This window comes from Parus major, chromosome Z, assembly GCF_001522545.3.
Source record: "Parus major isolate Abel chromosome Z, Parus_major1.1, whole genome shotgun sequence".
NCBI classification, from domain to species: domain Eukaryota; kingdom Metazoa; phylum Chordata; class Aves; order Passeriformes; family Paridae; genus Parus; species Parus major.
Genome location: NC_031799.1, coordinates 57,220,410 through 57,240,070, shown reverse-complemented (window position 1 = coordinate 57,240,070; position 19,661 = coordinate 57,220,410). Strand labels below are relative to the sequence as shown.

Here is a 19,661-nt window from a genome sequence, read left to right as displayed (position 1 = left end):
TTTTTTCTCTAAACCAGATTGATATCCAGTATTGCTTTTTAAGCCTTGTTCTGTGATGAATGAAATCCGCTGACAAAATTCCTGTGGCTTTCCACAAGAGTGGTTCACTGAATTGAAGTACATTAATTGAGTATTGAAGGCATCAATGCAGTGTGAGTTGGGCAAGTATCTTGGATTGTTTAGGTTGCAAACTTCTGAGTCAGGGGTTGTCTTTGAGCTGTGTTTGCACACTGCTCAGCACAGTGGTGTCCAAGAATAGCACTTACACATATAATACTGCAGTACTAATAAATGTAGTAATTTCTAGTGAGGAGAAAAGGGAGCTAAACCCTTCTGAAGGCTAGCGGTGTTCAGATGAAGATGATGCCTTCATGTGTTGATAGAGCAGTTTAAGCCAAACTGTTCAGTTTTGACGAATGCTGACTGTGCTGACTGCTTGTGCTAAGAACACTGCCCAGGCAGGAATTACTCCCTGCTAACTGGTTTTCCCTGTTAGGCTGAGGTAAGAGCTTCTATGGTCTCACTTGCAGAGGAAAATGCATGTTTGTGTCTGTTTGGTGGTGGGACCTGCAGATCTGGTAAGGTCAGTGAAGCTGTGCTCCTGCCAGGTGTGCGGGCCCCTTGCTCAGCGCTGTGCTGCAGTCTCACCTCAGGCTGCATTGGAACAGCCTGGCACTGAACATGATCTCTGTACTGCACTTCGTGTACGCTGCTTGTGACACAGGGCTTAAGTGTATCTTCTGTTGCCAAGCTTGACAGCAAAAGAGACCAGTCCCTAACCACTGGGAAGGTGCAATGAAGGTAAAAAGTGCTCCAAATGTTCAAGATTAGCAGGTACCTAAATAGGATAAGAACACACAGAAATAGAGGGTGTCAGTGCTGTGGGACTGCAACCTGGTTTGAAACCTGGTGCAGAATCTGTGGAAGCCAGCGGGCTTGCATTAGCTTAAAGACCTTTGATGATGGGGCTGAAATGACTGCATCTGCCTGTGTAATCATGCAAGTCATGTCAAATTGTTGGCATGAGCCTTGGGTACAAACTTAAGTATCAGGAATTATATAAAGGCCTGAAAATCAGTTTTGCAATGTTTTGCAATTTTGTTAGTGGGTTATTTTTTGTTAGTGGGTTATTGTTTTTTAAAAAATTATTAATTATTTAATAATTTTTTTAAAAACAATGAATTCATTAAATATTTACAAATAACTTTGACTTGCAAAGGACTACTTAAAATATGAAAATATCAGTAAAAAACAGTGTATGCTGTCTTTAAAACAATAAAACCTATTCTAAAGCATAAACAATAATTATTAAATCTTTAACTGCTGAACAGAAGATTTTTATTAATATTAGTGTTAATGTAGTCTTCTATGATAAACATGGTCAGATGAAAGTGTAGAAAAAGTATTCACTCAACATGAAGTGAATGGGATTCATATTGGGGATATGCCAGACTTCAAGATTGTGTTTCCCAGGCTTGGGAGTGCAATGAAACATTGTTCACCCGTGCTTATTTTGTTTGCTGACATTGTAAATTAGGCCATTGTTCATGTTAAAGACAACTTAATACTTATAAACTTGAGTAGATACAAATGTAGGTCCATAGCATTGGTTTTGTCTCATTAGACTGGCTGCATTAAAAATATCTTGAGTTGTAGGCAGTTTTGGAGTGTGAGACAGAAAGATTTAAAAACATGGGACTTGAAAATTCTGTGTAGGACTGGATAAATTTTTGATCAGTTGAGCTTAATTTTTCAAAGATCAGGCTTTTCTATAAGGCAGGAGTGCTAAAACTTTGTTTTTCCACAAGCAGTACTGCAATCCAAGGGTTTTCACTTACTGGACCTGTTCTTCAGTTTTCTTGCCTATAGTGCTGTGATCCCTCTTTTGCAGCAGGTTATTGAAGCTTCTCCAACAGGTGCAAAGAGACCCTACAACTTTTACTTACTAGTAAAAGTAAAAACATTAAGTAAAATATTAAAATTAAAAATAGTAAGTAAAATATCCTAAATCTTTAGCTGGAATTTAGTGGACTAGTAGAATAAACATTAGGACACTGACTAGCCCAGTAAGACACCAAAAGAGCTTTTGCTGGCCATGGAGAAATGAGCTAGGCAGTAAAGGTTTATTCTCCACAGCTCCCTTTGTGATGCTGTATTCCCTCCTCTTGGCATGCTCCTATGGTGTTTATCCAGATATGATTTCTCCAGTCGTGGATGGGTGATCCTCCCAGCCTTCAGTGAAGCCAACAAGCTTGACAGGCCCTCTATTTTATTTATTTATTTATTTATTTTCTTTAGGACTTTACCTTTCCACATTGGGAATGACCTTGAATCCTTGAGTTATAGACCATACCTCTCAAGAGCAGATATAGTTCCTTTTAGCTAAAGCAAAAAATTAGTGATTATTACCCCAGTCATTGCTACCATGTGCATATCCATTTTAGAATATGATGAAACACTTAGGACTTGCTGCTTGAGCACAGCAGCTGAACTTTGATTCTATTTCTTTTATCTTTAACTCCTTTTATCTTTGGTCGGGTGTTTCTTTCATAGGAAACACCCAGCAGCACACTAGAAAAGATACAAAGGACAAGGTTTTAAAGTAATGAGCTTCTAGTAATTGCACAGTTAAACAGAAATGTGACTAAAAAACATTAAAGGTTTGGGACTCAGGTGTCAAAACCTATACGGTTTAACCTGTAACCTGGTTATCTCCTAAGTTGTTAACTTCTGCCATGAAAGATTCATGTTCAGGAAGGGGTGGTGATTGAACAACTCTCGATAAATTATTTAGGAGTTAACAGTTTTGTGATATGAAAGTGTCATTTTTTTTTTAAGATGTTAACCACTGCCTGATCATTATCTGTAAATCTATTATCTTTCTAATAGACACAAGAGACACCTAGCAGGAGTATCTTGTCTTATTTACAGAAAGAACCATGAGCCAGTCTGTGTTTTAGCTGTCCTATATGGTCTGGATATTTTTCTTCATGAAACAAAGCATCAGAGAGTGAAGATACATTGTTTCCTCAGCTGCTGTATAAAAGTTAAATTGAAGAATTTTATGTAGAAGGAAGAAATAATATTTTAGTCCCATTGTGACTTAGTACAGCTGGAGGGGAGAAGAGGATTTTGGCTGAGCATGTTTTCTTTTTTTTTTGGCTGTCACCTCTCTGGTACATCCAGGGTGGATGTAGGACATGAGTTCTAAAGGAGAGAATCTGTTCCTGTGGTCAGCTCTGGCAAAAAGTACGGCAGAGCATGGAAGGTATTTTGGTCATAATCAGTCGTGCCAGCAGGGTCAGTTACTTTGTTTTGAATTCAGCAGTTGTCTACAGTACACCAGAGGGAGAAACTTGGCCATGGGTTTGTAACACATGCCTCACCAACTGCTGGGCTTGCAGTGGGGTTGGAGAATGTGGAGTGTCCTCTGGAGCACGTGCTGTCTGGAAGTGCAGCCATCAAGCTCCAGGCTTGCTACAGAAGGATGACATTAATCTTTATTCCTTGTTCTTCGGTCACTGCATTCTTTGTTGTTATTGAATTACCTGAATTTAACACTTTGTAGACACTCTAGTTTAATTGGCTTGACCTGAGAATTGTCCAGAATATGTATATGACCTTAGTGTCATTTCAGGAGCTAGACACTGCATTTTTTGGGCAGGCAATAGTATATTTGGAAAACAACTTTGCAAAATCTTGTCATTAAGTAATAGCCTTCTAAAAAAACAATGTATCTTTTCACTGCATTTCATAAAGGAGATACTTGATGTTCTGATTCCTTGAGTTAAAGATGATCTCTTATTATTTTTTACTAAAAAGAATGCAGTGGATGTAATTGTTGAAGCTTCTCACAGTTTGAAATCAGAGATACAGCATTCCCTAAAACTGAACAGAGATTTCAGATCAAGTATTCATGCCCAAATGTCATTTCATTTTTAACTCTGTTTTTAATCATTCATCTCTTCAGAAAATCATGATACACCTTCAGACTAATGAGCTTCTAAAATTGTAACCGTGACTGTTTAAACTTTGATGTTAAATTGCAGTCTTTTGCAGTAGATTCTTTCCAAGGTGTTCAAAGGCAAATTATATTTTCCATTTAGTTAATTGAACACCTTGATATTTGTCAGCTCTCAGTAATACCTTCTGCACTAATTTTCTTCCTTTCCCAAGCCTACAAGGATTTAAAAAAAAAAAAAAAAAAAAAAAAGCTGCATGATAATTCTTAATAATACTGCTTTAGAGTGGTATTTTCTCCTGACAGGTAGATCACATCAGTTGCCTTCCTTGTTCCTTGTGTGCTTGGAGGTAGAAGACCTGCTAACGCAGTCAGTGTGCCTCAGCAGGATACTGTTGTCCTTCAGTGATTGTATTCCTGCTGCTGTGGAGTATGATTTCTCTTGATTTTTAGAAAAATCACTTCTAGCACAGCTAATAGGCCAAGAAGCAGATGCTGTGTCCTGATCTAGTATCTACAGGAGACACAACAATCTGTACCAGGAATTACATATCCTGTTTATTTTCATTTTTTTTAAAAGGAAAATAAAAATTTAGACTACAATAATGTTAGCATGGTTTTAGTAGGATCAGCCCTAGCACTCTTAATTTTGGTAAGCAGCAGTAGCATTTTTAGTAGTACAGAGCACTGGAGTGAAGGTTTTAGTATATCAACAAAAATATGCTAAATATATACAATTAAATAGTAAAGTCACAAAAGAAACAAACAGTACATTTGTTTCTTAGTGGTAAACTGCATTATTTACTGACAAAGAAGGTGTTCTGTTTATTGAAAATAGCATGAGCTAGAGAATTCAACCTACAATTCTGTTGTGACCTTGACCAAAGTAATTTAAGCTCTTTGTGTCTATGTCATGCACAGAATTATGTTTACTGTTACTGCTTGATGTGATGTCCCTGTTTTGAATAACAAAATTTATTTGAACTTGGCGGGAAAAGGATTCTACTCAAGTGTGATTGCAGTGCTGATGTTTTACATTGCTTCAAATTATTGTACAGGTAGAGATGCAATCTAGATATACTCAGTCTGAGAAACCAGGTGAGAGGTATGAAAATAGAGGAAACGTTGTTAATTCTGTCTGCTTACATTTTTATTTCTCATGCTTTTGGGAAAGATATTCAGAATACATAAGCCATTCCTTGCTGAAGTCCTTGTAGCTGTACCACAGCTCCACATGTACTTCTCCAGTCAGGATTCCAGAATCTTGAGAAAAAATTGACTGAAGCTGTACATCATGGAAAAGAAAGACTCTGCATCTCATGTATATTCCAATGTCTTTAATCCATATAGTTGGAATTATTTTCCCTCTCCCCCTTTAAGGGAGCCACAACTGATTTTTTGGAACTCAAAGGATGCAATCTAGAGAAAATCAAGGGGTTTTTCTTTTAAGCATGAAAGATAAAATTTCTTTTAATCATATCATTTTTTGAGTCCTCTGAAAGGTAACACTTAAATGTAGTTTAATTCTTACAGGAAAATTTTTCTATGTGTACATCTACCTATCTATCTGTCTATCTGTCTATCCGTCTATCTGTCTCATATGCTTGTTCATATTTTTTTAACATGAAAGTATTGTAACTTCAGAGATACAGCTTAGGTATGACATGGCCCATACTCTAAGCAAATGAGACAAACATCTACAGTTCAGTGTGTAGTTTTTCTTTTCCAAACCAAATATGCTGAGATCTCAGACCTGTTTATTCTTTAATGCCATGGACTTTTGCTAATGCATTATAGTGTCTTTGACCTGAAAGAAAGTTTTCATTACTCATTTAAAATGAGGGGGTAAAAGACTTCCAAATAAATAGTCTCTTTTTACTCCTTTTTGTGATGTTCAAATTATAATTTCAGATACTTTTTATGAAGCAGGACAGCTGAAACAGTTAAAATACCAGAAAAGTTATAGCTCTCCCATCACATTTGGAGATTTTAAAAATGCTTGTGATTTTTTTTTAACGGAATTTAGTTTTTCTTGTATTTGTAAAGTCTTGCAAGTCAAACAAATGAATGGAGGAGGCTTAATAGCTCCCTCAGGGCACCATTCTTGCTAGAACTAGACTTGCTTGTACATATTACACTTCCTCTGTATTTGTCCCATCAGCAAACTCATCTCATCTCTAGGGCTAAGAGAGCACTGTAAATTAGATTTCAAGTTTGTTTAACACTTTATCTGCCAGCTTGTTATTACAATTTAATGCTAGTTTATGTTGACAGCCTTCATGAAGCATTCCACACTCTGAAAGATGAATAATTAGTAACAGTTAAAATTAAATCTAGTTTTCCTAGCAAACCAGTATAGTTACAGCCAGCAGTCCCAAAGCTGAATGTTCCCATTGAGTACATTCTCACTTAAGCATGACTCCTGATTATGTGCTTGCCTGTATAAATCTTGACCAAGGAACTGAGTTGAAGCATGAAAGTCACACAGATAACTCACATATTTACTGTATGATTCCCATAGAATGGTGTAAATGGTGTAAACAATAGGCATTAAATAACTCCTGGTTTACTAAAGGACTCTTCCAACATGTTCTACATACAGACTTTAAGACACGTGATTCAAGTGTAGATAGTGCAGAAGGTAAGTTCTGTTGCCACATTGTCTAGAGTACTCCCCTCCATTAAAAACAGAGCAAAAATATGTGGTGTTTTTTTCTGCATATGTCATCTGCTCAAGTTCCTTCAGAGCACAGAATTGCATTCTTCCTTCAGTACTTCATTGAAAGCAGTTAAAATGCAGTAAGAAAGTCTTGAATGAAGGCCAAGATATCAGGCAACACAATGGTTTTGGTAAAAGAAGAAACAACATATCTGTAGAAAATATTCTGTCATGTTCATAGTCTATAGAGAAAATTATACAAGATCCTTTATTTTTGGTAAATGTTTGTCATTAAAATGAGAATGATCCCTACAAAAGTTATTCTGTCCTGAAAGCAAATGGCAAGCAAACTGAATATACAACCTTTTTTTGCCTGACAAGAAAAAGGTCGGATTTTGCTCTTTTTAATGACAAAAGGTGTGAAAAAAGTACAAGGTTCAGACTTCATATAATCTCTATACTCTGATAGTATGACAGAATTTGGTGGCATGTCATGGCCTAAAATAAAGTAAAGAAACCATAATTGCATCTAGCCTATTTGACATATTATGGTGAAGCCTTTTCTTTTTGGTTGCATTTAGGTGGGCAACACATCTGTCGTCAAATGTGACACTGCAGAGGTCTGTATAAGCAAATGAGGATGATGTTCCTTTATTACCATCGCCAGAGTAAAGTACTACGTGTAGCTCTATTTCATTTTCCTAGCCTATCTGAAATTATGTTATTCTCTCAACTTGCATTTACTTTGAGGACCTCGTTGGAGAAGTCCTTTCCGTGTCTGGGCCGTGTAAACTCACTCTGCTGTGAGGCATACGGTAACGGAGTCACAAGAATGTTTTCTGTGTAGATAACCTCCCTCAATCCCTGTAAATGAACATCCCTATGTTAATCACAAAAATTTACTCCAGAGTATTTTCCTAGCCTTCTGATTGGTTTGACGAAGAGAACAACATTTCAAAAGGGAGAGCCAAGGGGGTTTTTTCCTTAAATATTGACAATCTCATGCTGAAGTTTCATACATAAAAAGTAAGTGGAAAATATTTGTTACAAGTGCTTTTTTTGTTTCTTTTCCCACACAGTAATCCATAGTTATGTTTTTATACTTTATGTTTCAGAACATTAATTGTAGTCCCCCGTACTTCACTAATGAACTATTAGTGAGATCTGGTACAACCTTCAGGTGACTCTCAAAGGTACACAGACTTTGGGTTTGGAATTGTCTGTAGAAATATTCATTAAAATCTGTTTAGTTTCAAGCAATGACTTACAGAAGCTAAACTGTAAATACAGTCAGTCCTTTTTATAAAAGAAATTAAAATATAATCAACAATAAGTTCAATTTGGCTGATTTAAGTTAAACAAACATCTGCAGCAGTGTTCCTGATACAGAGTGTCCCCAATTCTGAGGAACTCAATGAAACTTGCACTGTCTGCAGGCTTCTGCTCTGATCCAAACTAAGTAAATTCTGTCTATTTTTAAAAATGTTTACTTGTAAGGTGCTGTCTTATTTGAACCAGTTTTATTCTCCAGATTATCCAGAACATACATTTTGATAAATCCAGTATTCTGTTTTTCTGTTCTAAAGGAAAGGGAATAGGCATGAATATTTTATTTTACTTTACTTTACTTTACTTTACTTTACTCTACTCTACTCTACTCTACTCTACTTTACTTTATTATTTTATTTTTATTATTATTATATTTTATATTATTTTATTATTTATTTTTATTTTATTTCTTTTTATTTTATTTCTTTTTTATTTTAATTTCATTTTTATTTTCATTTTATTTTTATTTACATTTTCATTTCATTTCAATCATCTGTTCCCAGTGTCCATTATGTTAGAGAACTTGCATATGTTGGTAAAATTGTTGATATACTAATGAAATTTGGACAAAAATATCCCAAACCAGCAGGCTTTATGATCATGAGCTTATACTTCATTCCTTCTTAAATAAGGCAATACATCAGCTACAGAACTAGTAAATTTTGTGATGATAAATTAGTTCCAGTAGAGAACAATGCCTTCAGAGTGCTCCATTGTCAGAAAGTCTTTTCGAAGAATTTACCATAATCTTTGATATACAATTTCACCTTCTGCTGTTTTCTCCCCCCATAAAATGCTAACTTTTACCTACTTCTGCTGTTTTATGTCAGAAACAAAAAAGAAAAAAAAAGTATGTTTCATTTAAAGTCTGGAGTGATTAATTCTATTTCTACTGTCTGGAGTGATTAATTCTATTTCTACTTTCTAAAACTTCTATTTCTAAAGTTTTTCTTCATCAAACTAATTCAGAATCTTTAGATATCAGTTGATTCTGATAATCTCAATTAAAAAAAAAAAATCTCTCCTTCTTCTGAGAGGACTTTAGGTATAAAATAGTAACAGGGTATCTCCAGAGAAAATGCAAAATGCAAGATAAGGGAAAATTTTAGAAAGATTAGAATTAGTTGCCAGTGAATATAATGAATGATTCACAGTAGAGCTCATTAAGAAACTCTTTGATTTTTAATGATTCATATTTCTATCATAAACAACTTTAGCCAGTGTTTTTGTGGACCTCAAAAACTTTAAAAAGCAAGCTTTAAAAATAGAATTCGTTCTTATTGTGTTCACAAATTTTGACTAATTAATGATTGGATTATGTAAAAAGTATGGCTGTAAGGAGATATGCATGCATATATTTAAAAATTGGATTAAAAGGTACTGAAAAATGGGAATTTTTGCTCAAACTTGCTTATGTCACTTCAGTTTCCTTTCATTTTAATATATTTTACTATCACATTAACTGCATACTTACAGTAGCTTATTTTACAGAACAACTTCTGATAAAGATGATACACAGAGCTACAGAAGGAGCTGCTCTGGGATGTTTCTGATTTATTTCTAATATTCAGTGTGTTTGCAGTCACTGTTCTTTCTGGATTACTTGTTGAATTTTGCTTTCAAAGCAGAGTTAATGTTTACTCAAAGTGTGACTTGTCAAGGATTTCTACAGACATATTCCTTTTTTCATGCTCTGTCTTAAGCTTTTCAGATAGTATATCTCTCCACTGGATTAAAGACTCATTTTTTAATTTAATTTTAAATTCAAGTATCTTCAAAAACATATCCTTAGATACTTTTACAGCCTGTACCCTAACAGGTAGAACAGTAAGATGAAGATGCTGATGTAAATCAGCTTTGTGCTTAAGAAGAGCCTGACAACGAGTTCACTCCCCATGGGCAGTGCACTCCTTATTAAGCTGCTAAAGTAACAAAAGGGTATCAACTACTTATTTTTCCAGTGCTTTGTAGAACGTCTGATGTATTGCTTGTTCACTAAGAATTTTTTCCATGTTACTTCATGTTTGGATATTGATTCATTTAAGAGGCTATTTTGCTTCTTTGGGATACGCCACTGTTTTTGACAAAATGAAGTATTTTGGTCTTAATGCAATTTTGTTATGTCTAATTTAAGAGAATTATTTTTAAATATTCATGTCATTATAGAGGACCTTAAGTTCATTGGGCTCTAGCCAGAACTTTGGGCATACTGGCTAATCAAACTGTGAAGTTGGGAGCTGAGAGCTCAGAAGGTGAAGGCCACCAAAATAATCATCAGCTGTAACAAAAAAACTTCATCCAAAGAGCTTGTCAGAGAGCTATGAAAAATTAAAACACGATATTTCACTTTCAAAAAGAAGAGGCAAAAAATGCTATGCCAGTAAGGTATTTTATGCTGTGACCAGTTGTGCTCTGCACTGGGAAAAATACTGGGGTGTTTTTTGTGAGGACCAAAACGTGACATACAATCATGGAATTGTGGAACACATTGTAATACATGTGCCAAAGTCCATAAATAACGATACTTGTTCATACCATACTGTTTCGGTGCTGATTGCTACTCCTGATCCAGCAATTAATACCATCCATTACAGCCTGATTTTGCCTCATAAAGCTTGAGCTATATGAGGCATGCTTCTGCATATGCTTCATATGCTAATTCATATGAAGCATACTCTGCAGAGTCTGGGTGTGTGTATAGGAACTGGAAAGGCTACAGATATGAGTTTTTAAAATCTCAAGGCACTCCTTTGAAACATGCAACTCTTTATTGGTGACAGAATATTAGCAAATGTTAAGAAACTAAGCTGAGGAAAGCTGAATTCCTGACCCTGCTCTACAACATGATGAAGATAGATCTTTTTGAAGGAAGATGATCTGAGTATAATAAAATGTTATTCCAAATACTTAAGATTGAGCAGAATTTTGTACAAAGAATAATTAATGTAAGTTTTTTGAAATGAGAAGAATTGGTCACGGAACCTTTGTGACAGCTGCTACTGTTAATCCCAGCTTTCCCCTCTGAGAGACACAAAGGTATTCCTACATGCTTTACTCTCTGTTCTGTTGTGCACATTTAACTTTATTAAAATGAGCCATGTTTAGGCACAGTGAACCTGATTGTTTTTCAAAACAGATTATATGTTTAAAAAACACAACCGTAGGCAAAGCTTATTTGGGTCTCTAGGAGTTAAGAGTTTGTTTAGGACTTTTTGTACAGCTTTCCAAGAGCTTTAAGAATATTCATAATTCTGCTGAGTCACAACAAGTCACAACTTCAGTTATGCCACTGCAGGAACAAAATAGCTTGAAGCTGCTGAAAAGAACACAGTGGGAGTATGAATATGCCTGTACTGGGGGATGAGTACCAAAACTGGGGCTTGAGGAGAGGTGGGTGTGTTTCTTAATTGAGGCAAGAAAAAATTTTACTTAAACTCTGAAAACTTTGATAAGGGATTATTATTTTCACATAGTCAAGATCTTCTGGAGCAGTAACACTTCACTTGCAGGATTACTTTTTAATACATTGATACTGAGCTCTCCTATCTTATTTCTACTGGATTGCTGTCTATCACAAATTTAAAGCTTTCCCAATTTCATAATACTTACAGAATTGATTCAACAGATTCTCCTTAACATACTTAACACCATTATTAAGAGCATGTTTAAAAAAAAAAAACGAAAAGAAAAGAAAAAAGAAAGGTACTTTTAAGGAGCTTCAGCAGCCTTTTTGCTTGTAATATCATGGCTTTTCTTGGAAAGATGGAAAACCTTCCTATCTGCTACAGCTGCAGGCAGGTATACTGATTTAGCACAGAATCATCTCTCTACAGCACCATTGAAGACAAGGCCTCCACCAGTGAAGGACAAATAAAATCTAGGCACCCTTAGTAAAAATGCCAATTAATCCGTATTTTTTTACTTGTGGGTTATCTGTTGCCAAGCATTGATGGGTGGGTATTCGACAGCAGCTAGGGGTAATTTTATGTCTTCACCCTTATATTTAAACCATCATTTAAGTTAAAAAGTAATGATAAACTTTCTTAAAGCATACTATCTCACCCATTTGATTTTGTGTTCATTTTTCTCTGCTATGTCCTTTTGTTTTCTTTTAGATTATATTTTTCATTCATCTTACCTGGCATAATAACTTATGTCAATTACATAGAATACTTCACAATTCTTTGTTTTATTAGCTTCCTGTAAATACCCTGAAAATGCTTTTATCAGAAAAACCATGAACAATATTTGGCTGTGGTAGAAGCAATCCAGTGAGCTGACTCTTACCCATTACTTTTGATTGAGTTCACAACTGCTACTGTTGTGAGTCAGTCTTTGAAATGAGGGCATTTGTTGTGGTGTTTTGTACTTCCATTAAGCAGTTATTGTGACCAGAACATTTTCGCTTCTCTTCGTAAATGTTTGGGAGACATAAACAGATGTGTTAGAAAAAAAAATAAGGAGCAGCGTATATTTTTTCCAAGCTGCCCTTCTAATCCTAAGCCCATCAAGGCAGGCAAAATTTCTTCCATTGACTTCATCAGATTTGGAATCAGCCCCACTGTTCCTTCCATGTGCCATTATGGATTTCTTCTTTCCTTTCTTTTGAACAGGAGGGAAGGGAGAAGGAATACAGAGATGCCTCTGTTATCTTCACAGATAAAATGCTGCCAGTACTAACCATCTAACTAAGACTAAAAAGGCAGTCCATAACTGAATGGTCTGATACTGTGGGGGAGCTCTAATAGCTCTGATAGTTAGATCAATCAGTTTCTCAACAGAGCCTTGACAAGTTTCTGATTTAATGGGATAAGCCTGTTTCCAGCTGTTAATGTTAAGTCTAAAAGATTTTAAGGTTTGATAAGAAAAAACAGCCTGAATTGCCATTGCCAGAACTTTCTTCATGATTATGGTAAAAGCAGGCTATTTTCTTCACTACAGAAATGGTCACCTTTTCAATCATTTTTAGTTCTTTCCTTGATTTGTTCAAGAAGGCAAAACCAAAGATAGCAGAGTTATCAGAGGTTGTTCATGGAGGCAAGAGTAACTGAATTGAAACTGCTGAGTGTGAATTAATGCACCAGCAGTCAAGCTTAATGTTATACTAGATTACTTCTTACTAATCTGTTTTTATGATGAGTGTGTCTTAGATGTACAGATATGAATGTGTGATAATTATGTGCAGCTAAAAAGCAGATGTTCTACCAATTTAATGGAACTTCATCGCTTACAAACAGGGAAGAGAAGCAGTACTGAAAATCATGGTACCAACATGAAAGCCGTGAAACCAGAAGAAAGAGACTACTGCTTGATAAAGAATTTAAAATATTTTTTTGACAAACAAAGCCACTGCAGTATTGTTGCCTGAGGAATATATTTATATTTATCTGAGATGAGTTGTAAAACCCTCACTCAGTTTGGCTTGAGAAGGAATTGAGCCATGCTATTTTTTCACAAATATAATCATTTAGCTATTTTCGGTTTAAAGTAGAGTGGTGTCAAGACTTATATATGCTGATTGGTGAGAACTGCATAGTGGTGTTTCACAGGATGATGATTGCCTGGTGAATAGTGTGTTCCAGCTGCAGCACTGCCTGCCTGCTGACATATCCCTTATTAGGAAAGAAGTGTGATAAATAATTCTTACGCCTGTGTGACTTCAGCCAATGATTTTTGTACACTGCAGGAATACGTAGCTTTTCTAAATGACCCCTTATTCTGTGGCTGTGTGAGCCTGGGTGTAATCACGAAATTCAAACTCTATATAAGGGCGGTTTTAATACAGTTAAATACTAGTTCTTATATTCAAGTTATTCACTATCTTTCTTATGCAAATTTTTATTAAGAATAATAGGCTTTAAATATTTACATGAATATATTTGTTGTGACTAATTTCAAAAAAATAAAAATATGTATAAAATTAAAAGTCTTTATATAAATAAAAATTAATGACAAAAAATCTTCCATTTTGAAATTTGGTGGGTAATGTCAAGATTTTGCTTTGTGTGAAACTGATCACTGAAAGGAAATCTTAATTTCCTTTTCTTTAATTCTGAGCTTTCAGGGTTCCTAGCTTTTCACGGTAAAGTGTTTTCCTGTTAGATTTCAGAAGTCTCAAATATAGAGTGAATGGATACTTTAGGAAAACTACAGTTGAATACTGGAATGTGTTACATCCAAGCTGTCTTTCACAGTCCAGCTGGAATGAGGAGATGTTTATAGTGGCTTATGATGACTGACAGAGAGTGAGACAGCTCTGCTCCAGTTCTGGTGTGGTTGGCTTTTCTTCTCTCTATAATGTCTTCTCTCTATATGTCCACTGAAATCCAAAGGCTCTCCAGCTCAATAGTGAAATGAGAGATACAGTTGTAGGAATGGTTTTTATGAGGTCTTCTGGTGACTTCTGGTGCCACACCTTAGAGTTGAATTTATAGAAAAACATGATAAAGTTTAACGCTGTTTCCATTTCACTATTCCCTGCATAAATGGAGAAGTTGAGTCTGATGCTGGGATAACTTTGAAAGCAAGTCTAAGGGCAGTGGGTAGATTTCTTTCCCCCTTCTTAAAAAAAAGCAATTAAAATTCCTGTAGTATTTATTTTTAGCCATTTCCCTGACTGTACAAGTAAGATTCTGCAGTACTCCTTTCTTAAGATACTGCTTTTCCTGCTTTGATACAGATGTAATATTTTTTTTACCTGATTGTGGACACAGGGTAGCAGAAGACTGTCCTGGTTTTGCTGGCTCAGGATTGAGTCCCAGGTGAAAGTGGTGTCTAGTGACTTAGTAAAGTACTTGAAAATCAGTGCTGACACAACTGTAATCTTACAAATATCCAAAGCATGTAGACATCTACCAGAACTGCTGATTACAGAGATTCAAAAATCTTAAGTGAGGTTGCAAGAGAAATATGAGACAAGATTAAACCAGCTTCTTAAAAATACGGCAAAGAAATGATAGTATTATCATGAGTGTGATACCTTCTTATATTGCCATAATTTTACTTACAGATTTTTAGCTTGAAAAGGCAGCCCTTCAGCTTTCCATGTACAGTTGCAAAAGACAAAGTTTTTCTGTTGGTTTTTTTTTTTTTTTAATATTAAATTAGGTAAATCAGGTAATTTGTATTGCTTTACTGTGCTTGAGAAGTTGCAGCAATAGGGAGGACATGAAATAGCCTTTGTTTCTTAGTCACATTGAATTCATTCATAAGTACTGGTGATGATTTTTATGTTAAGCATGCAGCATTTGATTGCTGAGCTATAGCCTTAAAATCATAACTAGATGAAATACTCCAAGTAGGAAATTCAGGAGGTTTGAGGAACAAGATGGAAGCATTTAAACAGGTCCTTGAATTGTACTAACAAATATTAATGTAGATGGCTTTAATGAATAGTTCATCTAGGGAAACTTAATTGTCTCCATGTCTCCAATGAAACTTGAAAAACTTCTGGTGTGCTTTTTAATATTTATGTCACGTTTTCTAAAGAATCTATGAGTAGGTTGGCTTGTATGTTTTCTGATGTGGGTAAAGGAGGATAAGCGCATAAAGGCTCCCTTTATCTGTTTCCCATTGTCATTCAAGGCTAAAGAAAGTAGTTTTGACATTCCTTATGGGTTATTTATTTCTGGAACTTAGTGAGTTGTCTTTGAATCTTCTGTTTTCAGACATATGAAGCGTGGAAATGATCAGGTTCAAAATCCAAAGACAGGCATTAAAGAAATGTATTATAAATATTTATGTGAACATTTATTCATATTTACCTGATTTGCTAATCTTAGAAGGCCTTAATACCTTACTACCTTTACAAAAATACTTAGTACCTTTAGTACCTTCGTGTCTTTAGTACCCTTCTGTGAAGTTTATCCAGACCCTATGGACCATATCTCTTACTTGGTACTCTGTAGGGATTAGCATGATAGGTACACAGGTTTTGTTCTTGCCTCCTTCATGGGACAGCTGCATCCATATATTTCACAGTTGCTACTTGCTATGTTTGTTAAGTGGAGGCTAAAATCCATAATGTTTAGTGCAGTCCAGAAAAAAAAAAACAATGTCAAATTGTGTTTTGCTATATGCACATATATCTATTTATCTCTGTGGTCATGAGTTAGTCTGCTGTTCTTTTTTTTAACTCTTTTTGCTGTTGTGCTTATCATTTTTCATGTCCTTAGGACCTCCAAATGTGGGCTTTTAGTACATTGTTCTAGGTTTTGTTCTAGGCAAAACACAAAAATTGCATAAAGTATGTGAGAGACACCACTGACACCAGGAGAGAGGAAAATACAGGCAAAGTGTGAAACAGACTTGATTGGAGTGATTGCTGTGGTCTCTGGCAGTCAAAGAGCTTTCATGTTGCTGTAATCATCAAGAGCATAGTGGAAAATAGTGTTTTGCAGACATTTATGGTGAATATCTCACAAGTGTGAGAATAGGGAATTTCCTGAGTGCCTGTGGGTTTGCTCTGCATTCTCGGTCTGTCACGGAGATGAGGTCCGGAAAGAAAGGAAACAGAAGCAGTTATTTCAGTTGTGGGAAGCAGGTTGTTTACGGATTTGTGAACTAATTAAATAAGTGGCCCTCTGTGACCCCTTGTGAGACATGGATTTAGGGACTGGCTAAAATAATACCCTTGGGGAATCTAACAGCGTTTAGTTAACCTGAGGCTTCACAGCAGCTGCAGGGGTGATTGCAACCTTGAGTCTGCAGTGGCTGCTGCAGATAATCTCTATGGCAGAGCTGATCTGTTCAGGGAGCAAAATTCCACCTACTTTAAGCTATTAAACATCTTTTTTTCCCACCACAGAGTGAGTGGTGACAACAGGTTTTAAAACCTAAAATGCATTTTCACCTTCTATTAGGTATATATGTCATATGAAGACAACATTATTAATCTGAGTTTGGGAGTTTTTGGAAGGGAAAAATTAACATATTCTACTATAATATTGAAACTAAGTCAACAAATAGCACATCATGAAATTTCACGTAATAGTTGACTTAACACTAAAGTGAGTTTTTGCTATATTTAAGGTAAACATCTTTTGATGGTGAGAAATACAATGGCATACCTTTTTATTTAAGTTGAACTTGTAGGAGATGGAAGAACATAGGTTGTCTAAGTCAGCATTTATGTGTTAGGTCAGGATTGGATTTCTGATCATAGACTTACATTTAGGACAAGGAGATGAAGGTGTACTCTTCTGTCTAGTTGTGCACACAACCTTTTCTGATTCTCATATTTGCCTCAAACAGCAGCAACTATGGTAGACTGGTGTCCTGCTACTGCAGAGTATTACCAGGACTTGTACCCCTGGTGAAGAGATTCTTTTGAAAACAAAATGATTTCTGCTACTTTACTATAATAACCAAGTATTGAATTATGAACCATTTCTACTACTGGTGCTATTTTTATACCTTCTGATTCATTAATGTTGATGTAATTGTATTTGAGTTATATTTAATTCCTTACAGGTGCTTTTAAAATGAGATTGTATACAAAAATGGTTGTATGACCAGTTAATGAATTTTTTTTCTGAGAGCACGTAGTTTAACAAATGTTTTCATGATAAAGAAATTTTCTTCTTCTTTTCAGATACCATGACCAACAGGATGTTACTAGCAACTTCCTTGGAGCAATGTGGTTGATTTCTATAACTTTTCTATCCATTGGATATGGGGATATGGTACCAAATACATACTGTGGAAAAGGGGTCTGTTTACTTACTGGAATCATGGTGAGTGATTTTTTTAATTGGATATGAGATTACATTTGCTGTTAATTAATTTGAAATTAAGCCCAAAACTTTTGCTAGTCATAAATAAATATTTATCTGCTGTCTTGTATAGTGTATACTTAATCAGACCATTCCCATGGTCATTCATTCCTGGTAATGAAATGGACTTTTCTTCTTTAGGCAAAAATTTAGTAGCAGTGTAATGAAATACAGAGAAACAAATTGCACCCTGACGTAATTCATAGCTTCAGAAATCTCATTGAAGTCTTTCATTACATGTTAAGATAGCATATCATCTTGATCATATTTGGGCATCTGTAATTGGACCAGTGCTAATAATGGATCTTCAGTTCTGACTTTTGTTTCTTAAAATTAATCACAAAGAGACATAATGGTGGCTAAACTCTTAAAAGGCTTTTGTTTGATCATAATTTTCTACTCTGTTTCTTACAAGTCTAATAACATATTATTCATAGCAGTCCATTGCCTTAAGTGGAATTACGTTGTGCAATTTGCATAGTAAGAGCTTTTGCTACCATTGGTACAATGCAGCAATTGTTAGGTCATGCATGCTCAATATATATTTATTAAGTGTATTTGACGTCTAGTTTTCATTTTTTGTACTGAACTATTTGGCCAAAGTTGGGCAGGGAGTAAGGCAATGTAATGCTGGGAAAATTTACGCATATCTGCAGTAAGTTACATGTAAACAAGTTCTGGACTCTGCCTCTCTTATTTGTATCAGCTTCTGTGTAAATGTCCCTGTGAATGAGAATGGCTGAATGATTGTCATATATGTACTGTATGCAACAATACAATACAAAATTGCTTCTGAATTTCTGCCATTGATTATAAGTAATGCAGTTCCAATATCTGTCTCTGTTAAAACAGCTTTATTGGGATTACAGCTGAAACCAAATGGTATCAAAGCATTGCCCCTTTTGAGCAGACAGGTTGATAGAATATTTATACTAAGTGTATATTTTATGTCCAGGGAGTATAAAAGGTTGAGGTTTTTTTTTAATGTTTTAGGATTTTTTTTAAATGCTTAAAAAAAATAATTCTAAAGAAACCTGATAGGTTTCAGTTTATGGACCTTTATTGATACAGATTGATAAAGACTTCCAGTATATTTTGCAAATGTGGGAAATGTATATCTCCTTAAATACAGGGTTTGCAGTGGAGTTGAAAGGTACAGGCTAAAAGCAGAGGAATGGCTCAGAGAGCTTTTTTAAAAGCTGTTGGCTGAGCTCAAATCTGCCATCTTCTGGGGTGTTTGCCTTTACTTTTTTCTGTGTTGGATAGTGATGCCGGAGAGAATGAAATGTAGTCATAAATTCACTAAGAAAAGGGATGGAGAAGCAGTGTTGTCACCTTGAAGTGCAGGGATTGCAGAATGAGGACAGAACCCTCGTATAAAGCGACTTCCACTGCTTCTGTGAAAAACTCAAGTGTGGATTTATGCTTACCATTTTCATACATTGGCATCTCTTTTTTACAACTAGTAGCCTTGTAAAATATATGGATGACACCTTCATGTCTCTGATTGGGTTTTTTTTTAGTGATTATAAGTTCTGTAGTTGCTCTGGAAGAACAAAAGCTCCAATCAGGATGTCATGATAATGAATTTGGGGTAAACATCTTCAGAGACAGAAAGCATTCTTAACAAAAAAACAAGCCAGGTAGTTGCTGTGTTATGATAGGTAAAACAGTAGTGAAAGCCTCACCATTAATTGCATCAAAGTAATCTTTGAGAAAAAAAACAACATGGAGTAATGAGAAAAAGTCAGATGTTGGAATTAATCTGGGTTTTTTGGGGCTTGTGTTTTGTTTTGTTTCGTTTTTATAAAGGACCTGAGACTTATGAAGTGTGGCACAGTAAATATAATAATGAACTCTGTTCTAGCCTAACCTGCAATACCAAAAAGCTTACAGGTCTTGAATATCATTCTTTAAAATCAGTTACTCTTCTGAAATT

The 19,661-nt window shown here is 35.4% G+C and overlaps 1 protein-coding gene across 2 annotated transcripts in view; it reads left to right on the top strand.

Annotated features, from left to right (window-relative positions):
• The window catches only part of KCNN2 (potassium calcium-activated channel subfamily N member 2), a 69,681-nt gene that overhangs the window by 28,860 nt on the left and 21,160 nt on the right, over nt 1–19,661 (top strand). For both annotated transcript variants that reach the window (XM_015615038.1, XM_015615037.1), the window contains exon 4: nt 17,542–17,683. In XM_015615038.1, the coding sequence (XP_015470524.1) occupies nt 17,542–17,683 (142 nt within the window). The remainder of the gene's footprint in view (nt 1–17,541; nt 17,684–19,661) is intronic.